A 24,260-nucleotide genomic window follows, 5' to 3' on the forward strand; every position below is an offset into this window, starting at 1 on the left:
CGGCAACTAACAAAGTCGTCATCATTTTTCAAAATTAAATTTGTCTCGTGTTAGCTTCAAGGTGCAGTGCTTACAGACGTCTCGCTCACGCGTACGCTCACTGAGTGAGAGAAGAACCTGAACCCACGAGGCCTTAAATGCTGAGTTAAGCTTATTGCCGATAGACCTCAGACAGGCGTGGCTCACTCCGCGATTTCGTCGCTTTGCTACAGGTAGCTAAAAGTACATCCGTTCCGCCCCAATTTTGGGGAAAGCCATAAGCCGCGCGTGGCGCTGTCGCCACCTAGCGGCCATATCTGTGCTGATCGTAACAGACGCGTTTTGTTAGAGAGTGAGTCTTCTGTACTTAGTACTATTATTTATTCTGTGCCTCAGAAGAAATTCTGTCAGCTGCCTCTTTCATTAAGAGACTTCAATCTCTCAACCCTGTGGTCTGCCCGCTCTTTGTCATTGATCCCCATTGACAAGCACAAACTACAAACTGCATGCTACAAGCTGCATGGATGCCGCGGCATGCTGCAAGTTTCAGAATAGTTGCAAGTTGCAGTTGCTTCCATCTACAGTATTGAATACTTGGCTGTTGTTTGGCTTTGGCGTCTGCGTAGTTTCAAATTTCAAGTTAATTGGCGTCTAGCTTTAAGTAAAATTAGTTGGAAGGTTTTGATACTAAGATTAGAAATACGTAAGTTTAGTAAGAACGAGAATATTATCGTTGACGCGATTATTTTACAATTCGAAATCTTAATATTATTAATTTCATTAGGTACTGTAGGAAACAAAAGAAGTAGATGGTGCTAGTTCGATTCCCGCCCTGGGCACTCTGGAGGTTTTGGTTATTTTTTCTTTCGTATATATGTCAGAATTTCAGTTTATTATTAATGTTATTTATGAAGGCGAATATAAGGTAAAAATAAAATACTCCAAACACAATACGTAAGATAAGTCGCTGAACAAATGTTGGTCAGTTGGAGGAGTACAGCCTACAGTTGAATCTTTTGCTCGTAGGTATTACACCCGGTATACATACTTACATCTGTTGAAACGTACAGAATATTTTAAGAATAAGCCGAAAAGTCTGCAGCGAAATTGCAGCAATCTAGCGAGGTCGGGGACGTTGCATGCATGCATCACCACGTTACATTCACAAGATGATATGTACTCGACCGTAATCTTAGCGCTAGGATAACCTGAACCAAAGAAAAATTTAATTTTATTCATGCAACCTTACAAGCTTCCATTACTTAATTTATTTTCGCTAACGATTTTCTTTACATTGCGGTATTTGGTCGTTCGACTGGTCTGCAGGATTTCAAGATATAATTTGCAGTATCCAGAAGAGAGTTGAATTGCTAGAGCTATGCGACACGTTGCTCGTAGGACTGATGGCCAAGACGCAGATGGAATGAGGGTATTGAGTGGTAACTACGTCCAGAAGAGAATCTGGGCGAGATCACGTGAAAATGTTATGAGACTGGTCACTGTGGAGATTCTTGAGAGAGACCTTTGACCATGATTACGTTTGATAAGAAGTCAGAAGAAGAGAAGATCATCCAGAAGAAGACGTTACTCATGGCTCAAAAACCTTCGAACATGGTTTAAACGGAGCTGCACGCTCATTATTCCGCGCAGCTTTGTCTAAAGTCCATATAGCCCTCATGATAGCAGACCTCAGATAGGAGGTGGCACTGGAGAAGATAAGTCAGACTTAATGTCCATCTAAGAGGGGTTTGTGAATTCCAGCCCAGCTTACAGCAGACGTTTTATACAAGCTACAAAGTTGGATGTTTTTATGACCTGCTTTATACGTTAACATGTACATTAAATCAGCGAAATAAAATTAATATTTTAGCATCACTGTACATGGTTTTATTAGCTAGTAAATTTGTATCAAACTTAGTCACGACTACTTACCTAGTCATAAAGTAAAACTTAACTTTCACCCTGTTGTAAGAATAGCTTTGTGGCTAGTGCTATTAGGACGTATACGTAGGCTAGTGATCTTGACTAGCTTAAAAACAAAATCAGTTGAACTAAAATTAAAATAAAACTAATAAGTTTAAAGGTAGGCATGGACCCATATATTTTTTCATAACCATTCTTTAAGCGTGCAATGGTTAATATTTTTTTTTTTTCAAATTGCGGAACTTCGTGGAAAGTCTGTTATTATATTAAGTACCTAGTTGAAATTATGAAGTCGCAATTGGTTCAAATTACCAAGCAAGATGAACTTGACGTGGGTTCGTTACAAGAATATGTTTTATCAAATGCGTTGCGTGGTGTAAGTAAAAAGAAAAAGGATGGTTAATGTCACACTTGTTGCCAATGCCGGTGGATTATCTCATCTTTGCGTTGCGTTTTAAGCGAGGCACTACTTCGGAGCCCCGTTCCGCTTTTCAAATACGGAAGCCACTGCCGACTGAAGTCCCAACTCAACCCTAAGGAAAATTCCATCGCAAAGCATCCGCAGGTGCACATACTTGGTAGTGAGGTCATTTTGGGACTAAACCGACTAATTTTAACTAGGCAAAATCTGCCCACATAAGAGAACTTTTACTAAGTTCATAAGTGAGGGATTGCATTCCCCCATCAGTGTTGTGTAGTTTTAAATAATTTAAAAAAATGCACCTACTAACCCCCTAGCAAGCTTGTAAGCTCTACTAATAAAAATGTGTCCATGTGTTACACGAAAATAAATATTCATTCATAATTAATTATTTTTAGAGAATACTTAAGCAGCAAATTCTGGCACCAGTGCAAGCCTTTAGTAGGCGTATACGTCGAACATTTTTATAACATACAGCATTGTAATGTAGCTAACAGCCATTAAACCAGCGAGATAATCTTTGTCATCTTTGTGTTAGTTTGCTTCTTAGTAACTTTTAACATCAACTGTTTCGTCGAACCACGATTCTGGCAATGGCAACTTTGATATCTGCCAATAAGGATATTAAGACTAGGCCTAGGATATTAAGAAAAGGTATTTATAATCAGTATTGACTCTGAAACTAGGCGAATTCCAGAAAAGTTTACAGAACATTTTAGTCTTTAAATATGTTCGGGATCTTTGTGAACATGTTGTAGTAATGGCGGAAGAACCGCGCTGGGTGTCTATCAAAAGACACAATCCGATTTATAAAGTTCGAATGCCTCTCCCAGTATAATAGACTTAACATTTAAAGCACTTCTCTCTTGCCTTGCACTGACATATACAAGGTGAGTCACACGGAGAGTGAATGAGACATTAGCATCGCGACCTGCCGCGCGTTAAATAATGCACGCTGCCTTACCTGGCACGCGGCTCGAGAGCGTACAAACTCTTCACATAAGCACAGTAACTACAGATTTGTAAGCTGATTTAGTTGTGTACCTTATTATAAAAACAATAAGGTTGACATTTAAATGTGTTCACAAATATAGTTACTACATTTATGGCGAGCGCGGCAGAATTTGGTAAGTGTAAGTGGTTTTAAATCAGATCTATTATTCAGAACTGGGCCGCGGTGTATGATGTTAAGATGTTCGGATAGGGGTTCACGAGGATTAGTGTTTTTTAAGGCATATGACGGTACTTTTTAGGGTTCCGTACCCAAAGGGTAAAAACGGGACCCTATTACTAAGACTCCGCTGTCCGTCCGTCCGCCCGTCCGTCTGTCACCAGGCTGTATCTCACGAACCGTGATAGCTAGACAGTTGAAATTTTCACAGATGATGTATTTCTGTTGCCGCTATAACAACAAATACTAAAAACAGAATAAAATAAATATTTAAGTGGGGCTCCCATACAACAAACGTGATTTTTGACCGAAGTTAAGCAACGTCAGGCGGGGTCAGTACTTGGATGGGTGACCGTTTTTTTGCTTGTTCTGCTCTATTTTTTGTTGATGGTGCGGAACCCTACGTGCGCGAGTCCGACTCGCACTTGGCCGGTTTTGTCAATTAAGTCGTATGTGATAAATTATGTCGCTTTATATCTTTACTACATGATTATATAAACTGAGGTCACAAAATAGGGTTTTTTTCTGTAATTTTAAAATTGTAATTCGTTAGCAGTGGACTGTTTATTACTAAATTCATATATACAGCTGAATTTCCAGGTAACCATTTCTCAAAATATATGTATCGAAAAGTGTAGTTATATTTGATCTATTTATTTGAATTTCACGAGAACTTACAATTCTACATACAGGTATGTGGTTATCTCAGGTTAGGTCAAAAGCTAATAAGTTTAACAAACATTGTTCGCATAGTTACTTGGACGATTTATATGAGTATAGACACAGCTTTATAAAAAAAACAAGGCCCAAGGCCCATAGCGAATCATGATAAAAATAACACATCACTCATACCGCTGTTGTTTGCGGTACACATCTAAACATTCGGCACATGCAAACATGATAATGGTGGGTCCAGACCTTGGAGATAGTGTTATCGCCGCATTTCGGGGAAAAGGGGCAGTAATGTTACTCTCAAACAAAATGTTTGGGATAATGTACGGGAGAGGAGTGTTGCGTGATAACAGTCCTTTTATTTGCGTCTTACGTCATAGCTTTCGTTTCTTCAACCCTAATGGCTCCTCTACACGATGGGCCAACGCCGGCCACTCCAAGGGACGTATTTATGCGTTAGAGGGAGCAAGTGATATTGCTATCTCATTCTACCGCATGGCTGCGTCCCTTGGAGTGTCCGGCGTTGGCCCATCGTGTAGAGGAGCCATAAAGTCCTATTTAGACTGTTTAGAACATCTGTTCATATTTTCGTTACATTACTGTATTTGGTCGATCGGCTGAATTAATTGCACTCTGTAGTTTTCAATGTACCTATCGAAAATTTCATGCAAGTACTTGAATCGGCTAAATGGGGCTTTATTCATACTTGTGAAAGCTGAATGGGCCTTCGCAATGGCATCGACAACTAGCAAACAAAAATTTCTCCCATAGAAAACATCGACAACAGACTCCTGTTTCAGCTCGCTGTTTCATAACAAAAATAGCCGCGACAATCGTGAATATTTTCTATGAACTTTTCACCTGTCGTTTGACAATAGGGCAATTGGACTTTTTTTCTATGAATGGTATCAGTCGATCAGGTTTGTTTTGAGGATCAAATGTCTATATGGGACCCATTGTCTTAAAGCAATACAAAAGTCACAAATGATGGTCAAAGTCTGGCACTTACATTTTACTGACGAAACGCTTCATAGACAATGGCAATACATCGTGACGTCACCATGTAACGTTAGAAGCCGTTTCGATGTATGAAAAAGGAAATTGCGATTTTGTCGGTGAAATATTGCGTTTATGGTTGCTGTACAATATTTTTTAAAGTAAAATGTAAGGAATCGAATGGTATCATTATTATTTTTTTATTTGGAAGTAAAAAAAAAGGTTTTTTGAAACTTTAAGGTCTTGTATTTTTTATTATTCGCATATATATTTTAAATTTACAATGTATTGTGATAAATTGCTCATTTTCTATCTACTTAACTAGATTTAGTTATAAAATTCAATATGTGTCAAATACCCTATTGTCGAATTGCCAGTTGGAAAAATGCCTGCCTGATCAGCCAAACTTAAAACAAGTGCGAGTCGGACTCGCGCACGGAGGGTTCCGCACCATCAACAAAAAATAGAGCAAAACAAGCAAAAAAAACAAGCAAAAAAACGGTCACCCATCCAAGTACTGACCCCGCCCGACGACGTTGCTTAACTTCGGTCAAAAATCACGTTTGTTGTATGGGATCCCCACTTAAATCTTTATTTTATTCTGTTTTTAGTATTTGTTGTTATAGCGGCAACAGAAATACATCATTTGTGAAAATTTCAATTGTCTAGCTATCACGGTTCGTGAGATACAGCCTGGTGACAGACGGACGGACGGACGGACGGACGGACGGACAGCGGAGTCTTAGTAATAGGGTCCCGTTTTTACCCTTTGGGTACGGAACCCTAAAAAACCGTCGTTTTATTTTCATGAGTTCGGGGTTGGTCCATACTCCATAGGAGAAAGCTCCATGAACTTCCATTCCGCTCCGCTCCGCTCATGGAGCTTCATTGTATTTTATAAAAAAAGCTTGTTGCAACGGGTTATTTGACGACTGGTCTGGCCTAGTGGGTAGTGACCCTGCCTGTGAAGCCGCGGTCCTGGGTTCGAATCCCGGTAAGGGCATTTATTTGTGTGATGAGCACAGATGTTTGTTCCTGAGTCTTGGGTGTTTTCTATATACATATTTATGTATTTGTATATTATGTATATCGTTTTCTGAGTACCCACAACACAAGCCTTCTTGAGCTTACTGTGGGACTTAGGCAATATGTGTAAGAAATGTCCTATAATATTTATTTATTTATTTGAATAAATAATGTATTGAATGTCACCTGCGACAATATGTTACAGAACAAAGGCCGCACAGATATCTGACACGATCTTATTTGTAGAGCCATACGCCATAAGAGCGTGTCACATATTTTTGCAGCCTTCGAAGAGTTACATTATTATTGCAGGTGATTGTACCTACCTGTAACATAATTATTACAGACTAGTAGATGAATATCTCGCAAAGTTTGACAAAGGGTTGAAAGAACTCCCAGTAAGTATGTGTTTACAATGTTTACGTATATATACCTACGTACCTATAATATATATCTATGCTATACCTATAGAGGTATAGCATATACCCTTCACTAACGATTAGGCGCATACTGCCGTATTCGAACTTCAAGATATTCACAAGAGACGACACGTACTAGATCCATTTAGTTTAGATTTCAACTAGTTCTCTTTTGCAGCGCAATCGGGGCAACCAATGTCACTTTTACGTTAGATAGAGTTAGATATCTATTAGATGTGAATTGGATCTCTAAGCCATATCTTGTGGAAATCGTTCAAGAGTATCTCCAGAATCGCGCAAATGTCAAATTTGACAGGTTAGATCTTAAACATATCGTATCTTGGCGATGTCTAAAAGATATCTAACAGATGTCTATTTCAGAATCCGAATCGGACCCATAGTTACTAGTTTTTACGAGAACGCCATCTGCTACTTGACTAGAGGGGGAAATGCGTTCTTTTATTATCACGCTGATTTCCGCGTAATGTTTTCCTTTGCCGGAAAAATAATAACAAATATTTTGTGTGAAGACATGTTATACTCGTTTTATTTCCTATTTCTCAGCATTAATGTACCTACCTACCTAGTAATTTACATGGGAATTGTAAAGCATCATAAAGCAGAAATTTGATTTATTATACCGTTTCTCTCACATGTACCTGTTTAACTGAATTATAAGCTTCATTTTATACTGACTGATAATTTATCTTACCCGAAAATTAAATAACCAAGTAGGTATACTTTTAAATTTACTTGTTAAATAGTTATTTGTTTTACAAGGAGGCAAAGTTGTTGTTTAACCTCTCGTGCTAATATTGATACCCGAGCAAGCGAAAGATTCCAAAATTGAACTACGGGCGTAGCGAGTGGTTCGAAAAATGGATCATGAGCGTTGCGAGGGTTTCAAAGCACGAGGGTTAACCAAAATTTGCCCCCGGGTGAAACACAAAATTTTTCACCACACCAACCCGAAGAAATATCAAACAAATCAAACCAAATCAAATCCAAATGAATGTTATTACATATTTATCATTCAAAATCATCATTTAAAAGTCAATTCTCTAGCAAACATAAGAAAACAACTCAACATTTTCATTTGTTTACGTTGCCTCACATGTGCATAAAATGCAACTTTGCTAACAGTTGTTGAACAATCAAGATAGCCTTTACCAGTTGGTGTGTTAAAAAGAAATATATGCTTCATTAGTCATTACCAAACAAATTATAGACTAAGAAATCATCATTCATACAACAATAATAATTACAAGTAGGTACATAGACAAAACCATATACACACATATAACTTCATAAATACATGTCTACATTTCCACACGCACATTTCCCGGTCTCCAGGGCCCGATATATCCAACTGAAGAGGGACCTCGGGGCTCCGGTTATATATTTTGTCCCTGCCGCTTGCCGTAACCAAATAAACTCTATCAATGGATCCAACTTTAACTGAATCCACTCTCGAAGTTTAACTTTGAGTTTTGAGATGATTTCAATGTAATTTTGTATGGTTAGGTGGTTTTAAATGCAAGTTATTGAAACACAAGTGGTACAGTCGACGTCAAAGAGATCTTTACGACTAACGTTACAAAAAATTATTTACACGACTTTATTGTCATAGCATTTAGGTCGTGTAAACATTTTTTTGTTACTTTGGCTGTAAATTTCTCTTTGACGTCGACTGTACATTTCGATAAGTTCCGCCATGTGGAAATTATGGAATAGAAATCCCTCCTGTATCTTACTTGGAATCTTGGAAACTTTGTAATTTAGTAGGTACAGTCAGAAACAGAAGGAGTTGAGCAGATCAGGTGGCCTAGCCAAGGTGACAGTCGCTATCGCTTCACCATCGAATCGCTTTGTTTCTCTCTATCACTCTTTCATATTAGTGTGACAGTGGCAGTTGCGTTTCGTTCGCTACGGAGCGTTAGCGATTGGCATGTTGTCTACGGAGCCAGCCTAGGTGACTAAAATGATCTGCATGTATTTAGATAATTTAAAAGTATTTTTTATACAGACGAATAAACAATAGCCATTTTAGACATTATTATGAAATTCCAGACATTACAATAAGTTAAACTTGAACATAACACGAACCCGAAGTCACTAAAGCTACCTTTACCCGCCAATTTAAATTATAATTTAAACGATTTATAACAATAGTTTTCCTTAATCGTCAAAGGAACTCTTAAGTCGGCCGCAGACCGTGCCAGTTCAGTTAAACGTCGTGTTTAGTACTGGCTAGTCAAGTAAGTCGTATTAGTTGTACAGCTTCTATCCAAGTAGTTAAGTCTCAAGCCGCTTAGCTTTATGCCTTCACCGTGCTATAAAGTTCATTCTGCGACTTATTGCAGCTGCGGTGACATTGTGTCAAAGTTGTTACGTATTTTGTTGGTTTCGCCAGTCGTAACATATAGGTAACTATTTACAAAATAAAATAGATCAAAAAATGTATAAAAGTTTTATGTTGAAGTTTCACTAACATATATATTGATGATTTGTGAAATATTAACTCACCTTCTTTTGTTAACTTAGTATTTTAGTATTGTACACAGGTGCACTGATGTGGACGAGAGGCAGAAGGGCGTTTTCACTTTAACTGTGTTTTCACATTAGTTAACTACTAACGGAAGGTTAGCAAAACTGATGGACAATGTCAAACCATAATGTCAGGAAACTGGCAGTTAGACGTGACTTAAACATGACTTAAATTGCTTTAAAGTACAAATTAAGGTGAAGAGGCCCAGAAATAAACCAATTGAGATGGGTATTTTTGTCAATTCGATTGGCCTCCAGACATAACCACCTAATAAAAATTAAAGCACCTATACTGAATAACCGTTCAGGAAGAAAGTAAGTGTCTTCACATTTTCACTTTCAAACCAAAAATATTACAACTACTTGCCTACTAGCGACGTGTAGTGTAGACTGGCTTTAATAAAAACTGCCCTAATGACAATCAATGCTTTTAGTATTGTCGCCGAAGGGGCGGAAGGGCTCGTTCACGAAATGTTTAGTTCGCGTGTGGCAATACCACCGCGCGAAGACACCGCTTTGAGTGGAACAAAAACTGGGGTCATACTGCTATCCTTTTCACTCTTGCTACGACCAGACAAGTGTGAATGAGAAGATTTACGTTCCCGGTCATCAGTTTTGTAGATCGCGTGTGGTAAACACGCGCGTGAAGACACTGAGTGTGCACTAATATTTGTGTTACGAAACATTGGCTATATCTACTTTATTCATATTTAATGGCTTAAGCTACGGGGATTTTTAAATTATCTTGTCGGTCAGTACAACAGGAGCGGCATTCAGGTTTTAAAAATCACAACTTGATTTGTTGATATGATATGAATTTGAGTCAATTTGCTTATTTTTGGAGAAGTATTGTGAGTTGTATTCTTGTATTTAGTATGTATCCTGGCAAACCTTCAGTACAATTATTCGGTCGCGTCGACTTTTATTAATATTGCTTTAAGCAGAGTGTAACACCGTCCCAAGTGTCCCAACGACAATAATTGTACTTTACTCTGGTAAATTTGTGTTTATTTTTTCCATGGAGTGCAAATGGCATATAATGTTTCAGGCCAGTAGCTGGACCACTACTCACAAGAGCAGTGTAAACCAGGCATAACAAAAAAGCCCTATAATTAAGTAGTAGAGTAAATTTATTGTAGCGGGCGCTTATTTAATTAAATTACCGCGTTACGCTCTCTACCTACTTTTGCGAATTAAAGGCCTATGCTATGCCTTCTATTCCTATTTTAAGTCCTCGTAAGTCTATTGCAATCTAATTTTAACCTTTCATGAAACAAATAAAGCAGCATTTCTTTTGTTTCATTGCGTTTTAAAACAAACGAAACACGTTCCAATTTACTTATAGAACAAGGTTCAAATTAAAAATTAGAAAACTTTCTATGGTGGGTCTTACGAGGTTAACATTTATATGCGTGATTCATAAATATATTTCCAATTTCTGTCATAAACTGACTCTTATACTGGCTACTAAGTTAATGTAATATCAATCAATCTTCTTATAATGGTCGACAGAGGGTTCGTAAAGGATTGTGGAAATGTATAGTTCGCGTGTGGAGGTGTCACGTGCCGAGTGGATTGTCTAAGTGGTCTTTAATATTTGTATTAAAAATAATGACCTGGTTAAGTATACAACTAAATATGTTACTATTTATTTTAAGTCCGTTTTTTTATATTTATCTCTCTTTAGTTTTGCGATACGATAAATAAAATAATATCTTTAGTTAATAAAAATTTAATGCTGCGCTCATCAACACAATTTATTTAGGTACAAATTTCGTCTGCCCTAGTTCAACATCTAGAAGTTTCGACCCTTTCTAGTCCTGCATTTAAGTTTTATGTACAATCAGCAGCAATAGTTGCTAAGCGGTCCAGGTATTCAAAATGATCATGATGCGACTTTAATTGTTAAGAGAATAAGAGCGCGTCTAGGTAATTTTGAATATCTCGCCCGCTTAGCAACTTCTGCTGCTGACTGTATATGAATCAATAAACGTTCATACGTCCGAGTAACTTATGGCCTCCATTCCGAGTCCCGTGACATTTGATATCAATTAGAGGCCCTGATCGGTGCCCGTATGATTGAATTACAATAACCGCACCGACTACACCGAGGCATCCATAGTGATAAATCTTAATGGAATACTAACTGTTGTAAATCCCTGGGAGCAATACAAGTTTCTTGACATGTATCGATGACGAATTGACCCGGTTAGCTGCGACTGGTCAACCATCAACGAAGGTTGGACAATCATATCGTCAGCATAACCACGATTACGTGAATTCAAGAAACCAGAGGAATAGGGCATTAAATGAAATCGCTCCAGGACAAAGCCTGACAAAGAACGACAAATCTTACAGCCGCCATCAGATACATCGGAGCGGCTACGGTGCTTACAAATATCTGAACACGCCTCTATCGTCCAGGCGCTAAGAGTGCGTGTTCAGATATGTTTGAGCACCTCGGCCGCTCCGATATATCTGATGGTGTAACGCGTACTTGATTGGTACGTAGGTGGTCCAGACGATCGCATCCTGCCGACCAATTGGCTAATTGTGGTTCGACGCCATTGTCCTAGTTCACAGGCATTTGTTTGTTACATCATTTAATGATGTAATTTTATGGGAACGGAAGGATGCATGTTAACGGGCTTTATTTTTTATTGACGTGTTCAATTAATTAACCTAAGGCCCCATTTAGACGGATTAAGAACTTGCATGCGATTATTTGGTCGGCCTACTTGAATTCATTGCATGCAAGTTATCACACCATGTAAATTGGGCTTTAAAAACGAGCTTCGTTCTGAATTTGGTTAAGTCAAAGATAAATAAAGAATAAAGACCTTACAATTTCATTACTTTCAAAATGTGTAATGCGTGTGAGGGTTTAAAAACCGGGGAGATAGGAACTTTGAACCACTTCATATACACAAGCTGTGTAAATGAGTACGGATGAATGTGATGATCAAAGGACCTGCGTAGAAGTGCTAAAATACATTATTTTATAGCCAAAGGCCTCGAACGAACCAATAAAAATATTGTCCCCCAAAAAATATCATATTAAAATCAGTAATTATTTTCCACCCACGCCGTCTGCAGGCTTTACACCAATGCCTACGTAAACACTCCCAAAAGGCCGTCCAATTCAGGGAGATAAATATAAAAACCTCAGCTGTGGACTCAATCGATAATGTCCCGGCCTGAGCAAACTAAATCAGTCCCCTTGGACATAACACAACAATTGTAAGCAGTATTTTAACTTTGTAAACGATTTAAATGCTGACATCATGTGCAACCAAGGTGTCATTAGTCATTACGCATGAGGTGAATCGGAACATATTGGCCGTAGTATTGGTTGGCTACATCTGAAAAGTCGTCATAAAACAACCGATTGTTGTTGAAAGGACCATGGGCAACTTTGTATGGAGCCTGGCCCCAACGCCAACAGAAATGAGAGTAAGGTAATAGATAGGTATTTCTATGTACTTCATTTTTTTCTATGGGCACCAATCGGAATTCCATTGTAGAACTGAGATATTGGTATTTTAGCCATAATGACGTATGACCTAGGCAATAAAGTCCAAGTAAGTAAATTAATTGCTGCAGGGTAGATGTTCGCGCACCGCCGGGTGAGCACACCGAATGATTTGCCGCGCTCGCCCGGCGGTGGACTCTATTGCCTAGGTAATAAGGGTGACGACATTTTGACTAAAATACCAAATTCTCAGTTCTGCAATGGAATTCCGCTTGGTACCCATATAACGAAATGAAGTACAGAAAAATACCTATCTAATGACCTAACTCTCAACTCTGTTGGTTTTGGGGCAATTTTGACGCATAGTCCTTTGTCTTGAGATGAGAGTCACGAAAGTTTGCAATGGCTATGATTGGATGCTGAGCAAATAGATTTCGTTCTAGGTACCACCGTCCTTTCTTTTCCCAGCAACTTATAAGATAAGAAATTGTGCGCTGTTTAACAGTCTGAAAAGCTTGCGCTTCTAGCCAGTCCGACATAGAAGCTCCTAGTTGATAATTCTCTGACTCCGAGATTTGTGTCTGGTACAAGTGATGTCAAAATGAGGTCAATATTAACTTTACCAATTAATCTCTGAAATTGACTGGTACCAGTATGTATCTACAATTTACTCGCTTTAGCTAGTCCAACGAGTAAGAACTTCCTTGACAGATATCAAATGGCTGAGTCAAGATACTGTTAATTTTGTAAACCGCGGCTCCAACCTCCACTCCCCCTCAGTCTGTACCGATATTATTGTACACTGGCCATATAAGAAGCCAAAAGGAGTTCGGACTCCGGAAATGTGTATGCGAGGTATTTGGTGAGTGTTCTTTATAGGTGTTAATGTGTTTTGCTTGGATGTTGATGTCTACGGAGGGTTTTGTCACTTATTACCTATGTACCTAAGTAAGATACGTGCACCAAAAAATACCCATCCTTATTTTTAAAATTTACTGTGAGGTCCCTAGCGACTATCATATGATTGTCACTGTGACAAGCTGCAAGATACGAAAGGGTTACGTAAATTAACTTCTTTGACTACTTAGTGATGAAAATAGATTTTGTCTTTATTGAAGTCGAAATAATGTTTTTTATCCACTTCAACTGATATGAAATCGTCATTGTAGCTTTTCTTAAAACACCAGCGACAAATAAAGACAAGTACAATCAGCCTCCATATACGGTATGTATAAATCTACAAAGACGTCGTATGCCACGAAACTCATCCGGCCATCGTTCATCACCGGTCAACTAGGTCCATAAAGGGTCTGATCGCATTATCCCGAGCTGGACCCGCCACTATTAAATTATTGATAAGTGTCTCGAGTTGACCGACGCTGGCGCCCGTGTCATTCCTAGCACACGCGCGTTTAAAGCTCAATTAAAGATAAAAGATTTTTCAGGTAGGCATATTACAATGCGCTTATGAACGTCAAATAAAGCTACACAGGCTCCAACCCTACACCTCTCCGAAAAGATGTAAATCCCCCCAATTGGAGGAGGGTATCCCAATATGGGACCGGCAACAAACTCGACGGGACACATCTTTTCAAAAAATTTCTTCCTGGCTTTACGCCCCGCTTTTTTTACGTAGATTATCTTTTGTGCGATTAAAAATAAATAAATGTAATGATTCTGACAAATCAATGTTTTATATTTATTTCTATTTGCAACACTGGTATAGCTCCAAAGCTCGACTCTGGGCCGCGTTCTCACATTCATTAGGAATATGTAGCTTGCCCTATGTCTGACGGCATTACGTATCGAGGTAGGACATTAAACCTTGCGAATATGAAGGCTGTATGTCCAATATAATTTAGTAAGTATTGTAATCGCAAACTCTAGAGATATATATTCTGGTTGGAGAAGTATTCCAGGTTGGCAGATACCTACTAATTGATGCTGACTGTACATAAGTTGCAAAAAACTCATTAGTCCAGTTTGAAAGTCGCAAGCGCAGTCGCCCACAATAGAGTATTTTGAGTGTCGGCAACTCGGCATCTAGTCAGCGCTATTAGCACAATCGGATTAGGACTAACCTCGAAATCTCTAAAACAGTCCTTAAATTTGGCATGTATGTTAATTAAAGGTCTCTTTTTCATGTCCACACTATTTGACATTTGGGGAGCTCGAGGAACCGCCACCATCTTGGAAAACGTGTGTTGCATTTTACTCGGAACCTAAGTTCTGTATGACAAAATGATGTAAGGCAACATTAAAGCTGATTAAATTCTACACAAAAAAGTGTTTGGCGTCGTTGCGCAGTTGCACCAACGTTGTGTCGAGCAGCATCCAAAGAGTTGACTAGAAGCTGACGCTCGGGAGACTCTAGTGTGGGGTGACCCTTACCGCTAGGCTACCAAGTACCAACGCTAGGGTAACAATACTTGTTAATAGTATTCCACGTCCACCCGCTGTAGTAAAATCATACAAAGCGTATTCCACTTTTTCCCAGTTCGATGAAAAAGCGACACAGTTTTGTTTCGGAAACGAAGTTAGTCGCGGATTGTTGGACGGACTAAATTGAATTTGAAACTAAACGAACCGTGTTGGACATTGTAAAAAAAAACACTACATGTTTTTTGCAGGTGCATTTGTTTTTCATTTATACATGGCGACAAAGTTTAATTTCATCACAGAGAATAGAGTGAATAGAGTGAATTATGGTAAATTATGTAGTCCCAGTATCAGTAAAAGAATAAGGGTCAAAGTCAAATGACGTTCTAACAGTTTTAATCTGTTGTCAAAAGATGGCAGTGAATTTACTGTGGCTACATAGTTTAGAAAACCCGCCTCTATTTCAAATACTCTTTGATTTCATGTAGACATACAGGTATACATAATACAAGAGATCACTATTAAATATCGGTTTTCCAACATTTACGAATACATAACAACTAAAAGTGAAACAAAATAAATATAAACAAGCTTTCATAGAATGCTCCATGAATGCTCGTTAGCCACCATCGTAATGTGAACCGTCCAGTCAGGAGAATTCACACATTTTGATATGACCTTTCGTTCGAGTTAGATATTAGATTTTAGAAATAGGATCGAAAAAAAAGTGAACATTTCACTATAGGTACTACTGGTAACAGGATCCCTATTCAAATAGTAATTTCTTCCTATCAAACGATTGTTGTTGTTAAGCGATAGATAATAAGAATTTAAATTACTATTTGAAAAGGTCTCCAGATCTTCATCATCAGATACAGCGCTCTTTTTAACAGTGAAGACTATTATACATTCGTTTAACACCGTCGTGATATAAACCGCCCAGACAGCCAACGCGTAAATAAATACAGTGCACTATTAGCCCTGTCCACGTATCGTCGGAGGGAAGTGCCCTCACTTAATCTGATTAGAGAATACGGGCCTACGCGGTCACGACCTCTCTGACCGTAGACTGCGCTCCAATAGATCTTGCATAGCAACAATACAATCAACACATATACAGTACCTATTAAATGTTAAGGATTCTTGAAATATCATTTTTTTCATGGTTGACAAAAAGATTTGTATTACTATTTTTTCTTAGAAAACTAAAAAGAAAATAAAGTTTTATATATCAGTAATTATAAGTTGTTTTTGGTGGACTTGTTATTATTAACTTGTTATTCTTATAGTATACTACAGGAATAGATGGAAGCAAGTCTTATTATTCTGCGAGACGCTAGTAAATAGCGAGCAGAAAGAGCGATCATCTTCAGAAATGTGACGCTGAAATTTTGCATGTAAGAGCAGCGTAGCTATAGGTAAAAAAAGTTAGCTAAAGCCCTCTTATTTAGTTGTGTAGACTCTCGCGCGAGCCACGAGACGAGCCGCGAGCCGCGCCACGAGACGCGAGTGTAAGCGGTGGGCTCGCGGCTCGTCGCGTGGCTCGCAAGCTCGTCGAGCTAATATAATTTAAACACTAACGACACGACATAAGGTTTATAACCGAATGACAAGCCGAACGCGAGCGAACACGCGAGAGTCTAAATTGACTATGAGACGTGTTAGGATGGATGCCCATACTTAAAATTCGTAATATGGGGCATTATCGATGAAAAGGGACCTTATTGTCGACGGCGCTTACGCCGCACAGCGTCGCGCGGCATTCTATTTATATTGTAGCATCGTTAATGATGCCGTAAGCGCCATCGACAATAAGATCCCTTTTTATAGATAACGTCACATATGACGTAAGGTTGACGTAAGGTAACCTGAAGGAAACTTCCCGTTAGAATTCTCGAGACTTCCAACCCTCAGTAAAGAGTACAGTTAAGTAGCCCCTTCCAGAACCTTCTACTGGTCGTGTAACTCAATTTCCCACTGATTAACGACAGCAGTCACACGGGCGACAGACGACATGCAGCTACACTGGAGTCGAACAGGGATGGTATGTTTAATGACAGGGGCGAATTGTACAATGTGTTTTTTGACAGCGAGTGACGTAACAAATGGAAACGCTAAATCTCTTATATAATTACATATTGTACCCTTTAGAGGTGTAGACATCTATAATTTTGCCAATCACTTTCTGCAATCGTACTGTTAAGAGGAAACGCCAAATTAAACATTTAAAAAGTCATAACAGAAACAAAATAGAGGAATACAATAAGTACATTAAAACTATAAGATGGTAACTGTGAAGTCTATTCAGGTACCTAGTATTTTTTTTCAACCAGAAATGTCACTTTTGACATCTGACATCATATAATATCCATTATCAAGTAATAACAATAACATCCAGTCTATTTGATTTTACGGTTTGCAAGTAAACAGGAACAACAACACCGTAAAATGCCGTACATACTCGTATAACATCTGCTAGACGGTCTACGCAGAAAAAAGCACTGAATCAAATAATTCAACAAATGCCTTTACAAAAATGCAGAAGTGTCAAACACCGACAACCTTTTATTTGTCCTAACACAAGCGACTAAGTCTTATAACGGCAACGACATACATCAAAACAGGCCGATACTGTCAACAGGGCACCGTGAAAGCACGTACAACGCCTACCTTCACCACGACACTCATACAACAACTAAACTTGACTATCTTTAAACATCCATTGACGTGTAAATAGAAGACGAGGTAAATAAAGTTCAAACTAAAACGGCAATGGATGTGAAACATTTAGAATGTCCCATGCTTTTCCGAGGTCGTATAGGTGATGGATAGAGTCACAGACGTAGGCGTTGCATGCAGTGGACAAATAGTCGACGATGCCTGTATAAAGGTCGTATAAGACCTATAAATATAGGTTTTATACGACGTTTTGGTTGTAATAGTGCCACAAGGCAGATTGTTGACAAATGCAGGCCTGCTGCGACCAAGATGGATGGAGTCGGAGGGTCAGTACTGTTCATTTATAAGCCTGGCTAGCGGTTAAAAGAGTTGATTAATTGAAGAAAGGAGACAAACATAGAGATGTAAGAGGTTTCACTCAAGATTTAAATTTAAAATCTTTAAATCCTTGAGCACAGATTAAATTTGTAATTGCAGATACGCTACGATTAATAAAACAGATTGATTTAAGATTTTACGGCATAATGTTTGTGGCGCAGTTCACGTCTCACGTTCAGTTATGAGAAACATTTAGGTTACCTATAAAAAGAAAATTATGACATTTTACAACCTAAATGTAAAATTTAGGTTTTAAAAGGTACATGCATAAGATTTCAGGTTTTTTCTGCCGTTAAACATATTTGTAATTGAATATTCATTCAAAAACGTGACACTGGAGCAAGAGAGTTGATTAAGTTCAAGGAATAATTAATCCTAGAACTTAATACGTAAGACTTTTCATTAAAACTACAGGTTTATTCAACCTTATCCTCTAAGGTTTACTATGACCTTGAATCAAATTTGAACAAGTAATTTCTTACTCCGCCTTCATTACTCTTAAGGGAGCCGGTTCGGATTTAAATTTCGGGACAATGTAATTATTTTCGCGGCTTGATTTTATGTATAGTCAAGTGAGGTAAGATGAAAATAATTATTCTTCTTTGTATAAAGGCCACAAAATTTAACACCTTGAATTTTCATAACATGTCGCGCGAGTGACGATGAAAATAGCTATTAGGTACCTACGTGTGTTAAACCGTATAATTAGCTTAGTGTTACTCACGATAGGTACTTTAAATTAATATTTTTATACAACAACCAGCACAGTACCCGCCTGATGGTAAGCGGTCACCGTAACCTATGGACACCTGTAACTTCAGGGGTGTTAGATGCACCTGTGTTTTATTGTATTTTTTGAATAAAATATACCATTATGTAAGAGTTTATTTCTTTAAAAAAAATCTGAGTCTTAGAAACTTCCCGCAATATTAATTTAAGATTATTGCACCTTTAAGCTTAAATCGTATAGTGTATTTAAAGCTTCTGTCGATTTAAAAAAATCCAAGAGCTTTGGTTCATTCCTTATTTTACTTATCAAGATTCTGCCAAACCTAGAGTGGCATTCCAATTTAAACATTTCAACTCTATTTGTGTTTCTGACGTATCAAGGTCGCATCATATCAATACCAATTCCACTTTGAATAGACCCAATGCTAACACGTGGAAGATGAGGTTACATTTTTATTATAGAATTTAAATTTGTTGGTTCAGTAACAATGCTCTTTATGTACGTTACAAAAAACTTCACAACTATAAGTCCCACTTGCACCATTCCACTAGCCCGGGGTTAACCGGTTAAACCTGGAGATACCATAGTTACCAGTACAATTTGACACTGGGTTAACGGTTTAACCGCTTAACCCCGGGTTAGTGGGATGGCGCAAGTGGGCCTAAGTAACTTATTTTTTCATAGACTAGGAATCCTCTAGACGTAGTTTAGAGCAATTATTTCATGAAATTGATGCTGCCAAAAATACGGGGGTGCGGGGGGACGAGGTGAGCGCATCCCGTGCCGTGATTGGTCCGTTCAAAGACACTGACCAATCACGGCACGGGATTGACTCGAAGATGGAGTAAAACTACCGTATAAGTGGCAGAGGGGGTAGCGTTACTATGCGCAGTCTAGAGGATTGATAAATACGGGAAGGGCGAGTAAAACCACAGACGGCCGTTAGCGCACTGACATATATTTAAAACAAGTGACAGCGTGAGGACGCAGCCTCACGCACACATATGCAACACTTCCTCCCCCTAGTTACATAACTAATCTAAAACAATTCTTTTAAAAATACTTCTTAAAACTAACATTTGTACGCTTGCGTAATATTTTTTTGGGGACTATTGGCGCATTGCTTGCCACATCTGGCAAATCTGGCGTCTGGCCTTCTGCTTCCGCTTCATGGAATTCCTCCTCGTCATCTGAGCTTATCGCCTCATTTCTCACTTCGCTCTTTGCCTTACTTTCCCCCTCTGCGGGGTCTTCCGATGATGGGGCCATAGTCCGCGTGAGTGATGGACCCGGCGGTGGTTCATGGGTTGTCGTCGGCAATGGCGACGGCAGTGGAGTTGTTGGTGGCGGTGGCGGCGGCGGCGGCGGCGACGGCGGCGGCAGCGATTGCGGCGGCGGCGGCGGCATTTGCGGCGGCGGCGGTGGCGGCGGCAGCGTTTGCGGCGGCGGCGGCGGCGGCAGCGTTTGCGGCGGCGGCGGCGGCGGCAGCGTTTGCGGCGGCGGCGGTGGCGGCGGCGGCGTTTGAAGTGCAGAGGGTAAGGATGTCTCAGGTAAGTCACAATCCAGTGCGTCACAATAGTCCCAGTTATTTTCTGTACCTTTGTACTTAAGTATATGATTTTTATGTTTTTTAATAAACACTGAAGAAGTAATGTCTTTTATTAAGTATAAAACTTTACCTAGTCTTCTTTCAACTACACCTTTCGACCAAGTGAACTTGTTTTTATTAGTGAATTTTTTGTATAGAACGCGTTCACCGGTTGTAAAGGTTTCATTGTTTTTCCTATTCAACTTGTTATTCTGCGAACACTGTTTATTTTTGACAACATTAGCAAGGGTGACCGATAAGGATGAGGGCGTTGGCGTAACCGGGTGCAGTAAATCTAAACGCGTTTTTAGTTTGCGACCATACACTAGTTCAGTTGGTGAAGAGCCGGTGGTAGAATGAACGGAGTTCCTGTAATTGAACAAGTACTGTAATAGTTTAACCTTACTATCCCGTACATTACGACCTGTTAGTAAACTCGATTTGATTCCTTTTTTAATAACTTTGACCATACTTTCCGCCTGGCCATTACTGGCCGGGTGGTATGCCGGTGACGTCATGTGTTGTATACCGTTTAAGTTACAAAAGGCGGTAAATTCGTGCGAACAAAAAGATGCACCGTTATCACTTACGATTACCGCAGGTAATCCGAACCTTGAAAAAAAATCACATAATTTATCTATGACCGAAATTGATGATGTCGAGCTTCCCATATCATAGACCTCCACCCATTTGGAATATGCATCCACAACGATTAAATATGTGTGGTTATTTATGGGACCCAGAAAATCAATGTGGAGCCTAAAAAATACCGTGGGGGGTAGGTCCCAATGTGCTAATGGCACCCGCGCCGGAGATGGGCGTAATTGAATGCAAACGTCGCACGAACCTATCATTTTTTCTATCGCCTCATCTATACCGGGAAACCATAACCTTGAACGTGCCTCCGCTTTAGTTTTAACGATACCTAAGTGAGAGGTATGTAATTCAGACAACACTTTCCCCCGCAACCTTTCCGGTATAACTACTTTATGGCCCCTCATAACACACCCGTTCTCAATTGATAGTTGTGTGCGACATAAAAAAAATGGTTTTATTTTATTATCGTTAATTTTATGAGGCCAGCCATTTACGGTATACTTAATTACCTGTTGGAGCACAATGTCTTTACTAGTTTCATTACGGAGCTCATTAACAGAAATAGGCAAATTACCATCCGTGACAAAACAAATGTATGCAGCTCGATCCCAATCATCGCGCGGGTTGACCCGAGTTGCATCTTCCCCGCCCCCCCGCGGCGGCGGCAGGCAAGCCCGCGACAAGTAGTCCGCGCTGTTATCAGCGCTGCGTACGTATTCTATGACGTAATTATAGCCACTTAGAAACATTGCGTATCTCTGCAATCTATTCGCAGATACTTCGGGAATGCCACGCTCGGGATGAAAAATGCTGGTTAAGGGCTTGTGGTCTGTACGTAAAACGAAGGGTACCGACCTTCCGTACAGGTACTGGTGATATCGACGTATACCAAACACGATACTAGTGGCTTCCTTCTGTAACTGCGAGTAACGTTTTTCGGCCGCGTTAAGGCTGCGCGAGGCAAACGAAACCGGTCTTTCGGTGCCATCTGATTCGATTTGTGATAAAATGGCAGATAGGCCGGTAGGGGATGCATCAACTGTTAAGATGACCTTCGCATTAGGATTGAAATGCGCAAGTACCTGATCTGACGCTAAGACACTTTTAATTGTTTCAAACGCGTTGTCATGCTCGCTAGCCCAATGCCACTTTATACCTTTTTTTAATAAGTCGTACAACGGACTCAGGATTGTTGATGCTTCCGGTACGAAATTCCGGTAATAGTTCACGAGCCCTAAGAAAGACTGTAACTCATTAACATTTTTAGGTTTTGGTGCATTTACCATCGCTTCTACTTTGTCCGATGATTTTTTTAACCCGTTTTTATTTATGACATACCCTAAGTATGAAACTTCGTTCTGAAAAAACACGCACTTTTCCCTTTGTAGGGTTAACCCTGCTGATTGCAACCGCTTAAGAACTGCGTGCAACCGTTCTAGGTGCTGTTTTTCATCACTGCCCGTGATGAGCACGTCGTCCAATAAACACAACACGCCATCCATGCCCGCTAGTAGCCCCTCCATAGCACGCTGAAAAATCGCTGGTGCCGAGGACAGACCGAACACTAACCTTGTATATTTATAAAGGCCTCGGTGTGTATTTATACACGTTATTTTTTGTGAGGCCTCGTCGAGCATAAACTGATTATATGCCATCGATAAATCGAGTTTAGAAAATTGTTTGCCACCACAAAGTTTGGAAAATAACTCATTTGCGGTAGGTAGCGGGTATTGCTCAACGACTAGCTGTTTATTTATACTCACCGAGTAATCTACACATAGTCTAACGGTTCCGTTTCGTTTTAATACGGGAACAATTGGGGAGGCATATTTGGAGTGTTCGACCGGAACGAGAACGCCTAGATTGACTAGCCTATCTATCTCCTTATCGATCTTATCTCGCAACGCGAACGCGATCGGCCGCGCTTTAATAAAAACCGGTTTGGAGTTTTCCTTTAAGGTTAATTTAATTTTAGTTTTATTGTAACACCCAAGTTCATCCGAGAAAAGTTGAGGATACTCTTTTTGCAACCTTTTAACTATAGTTTCGTCACTACAATAATGCACAGGGGTTAATTGTAAATTAAATGTAGAAGTGAAATCTCTTCCTAGTAGTGCGGGGCCCTCATCACAGACTACATATGCATTTATCGAATGCGTGCTCCCCGCATATGAAATGGGTAACGGAATCATTCCTATACACCGAATGCGTTCCCCAGAATAACCGTGCAACCTTTTGTTCGTGGATCTTAAGGGAATGTCACTAAAACTCTTATTGTATGTATTTTGCGGTACAACCGTGACGGCACTGCCAGTGTCAATTTCAAATTTAAATTCTTTTTTACGAATAGTAACGGTTTCGACCATAGGCTCTCCGCGAAATGAACGAATAAAATAAATCTTACCGTCGTCGTCATCGCCCTCATCCTCTGGTCCCATATTAACGTATTTCACTTTACACATTCTACGCAAATGTCCCTTTACATGACACTTTTTGCACACGAAATTTGTAAAACGACACTCTGCAGTCTTATGATTTGTGTAACCGCAAACCGTGCACGGAACCTTCGCGACACCTTCGGTTTTCTTCGGGTTCTTCGATATCTTCAACAGCTGATCAGCACCGGGTTCGGAACCCGACGCCACAGCCCCCGCGCTGGCACACCGAATAGTTTCTGCCAACTGGACTGCTTTAGCGAGCGTCAAATCTTTTAAGTTTTGGGCATAAAGCTTTTCCTTCTCCCGACCTGGCAACATGCCTATCAGGAACCGGTCACGCAGTGCCTCTTCCACATTCACGAAGTCACAGTGTGCAGTTAGACCACGGAGCCTCGCCGCCCATTGCGTGTGAGACTCGCCTACCTGCTGTGACGCGGAGTAGAACTTATGACGCTCCCCGAAGCCCACCCGTGTCGGTGTAAAATGTCCGTCCAAGAGTGTCAAAATGTCCTCGAATGGCACGCTTTCCAATTGCTTCGGCAACGCTAAATCCTCAATTAATTTATACGTGCCTTCGCTGAGTGCGCTTAAAAGAATGGCTTTTCTCTTCTTCCCCGTAGCATCTGTCGTCTCGTCCAGATCATTAGCCAAAAAAAATTGTTGAATCCTGCCTTTGTAGCTCTTCCAACTTTGGCCAGCGTGATCAAAAATAGTTAAAATACCGATATTAGCATTTGCCATGTTTTATTTTTTGCGAGACGGGTAGATTGCGCACGCGAGTCGCCACTGATAAATACGGGAAGGGCGAGTAAAACCACAGACGGCCGTTAGCGCACTGACATATA

At 39.8% G+C, this 24,260-nt stretch overlaps 1 protein-coding gene across 1 annotated transcript; it reads right to left on the reverse strand.

Annotated features, from left to right (window-relative positions):
- Nucleotides 1-1,177: 1,177 nt before the first annotated feature.
- LOC134653652 (uncharacterized protein K02A2.6-like) lies at nucleotides 1,178-24,260 on the reverse strand. The gene is made up of 2 exons (XM_063509046.1): nucleotides 20,297-24,260; nucleotides 1,178-1,187 (listed from the first exon to the last, which is right to left on the reverse strand). The coding sequence occupies exons 1-2, from the start codon at nucleotides 24,154-24,156 to the stop codon at nucleotides 1,178-1,180; spliced, it is 3,870 nt and encodes a 1,289-aa protein (XP_063365116.1). The 5' UTR covers nucleotides 24,157-24,260.

The sequence above is a fragment of the Cydia amplana genome, chromosome 13 (assembly GCF_948474715.1).
Source record: "Cydia amplana chromosome 13, ilCydAmpl1.1, whole genome shotgun sequence".
NCBI lineage: Eukaryota > Metazoa > Arthropoda > Insecta > Lepidoptera > Tortricidae > Cydia > Cydia amplana.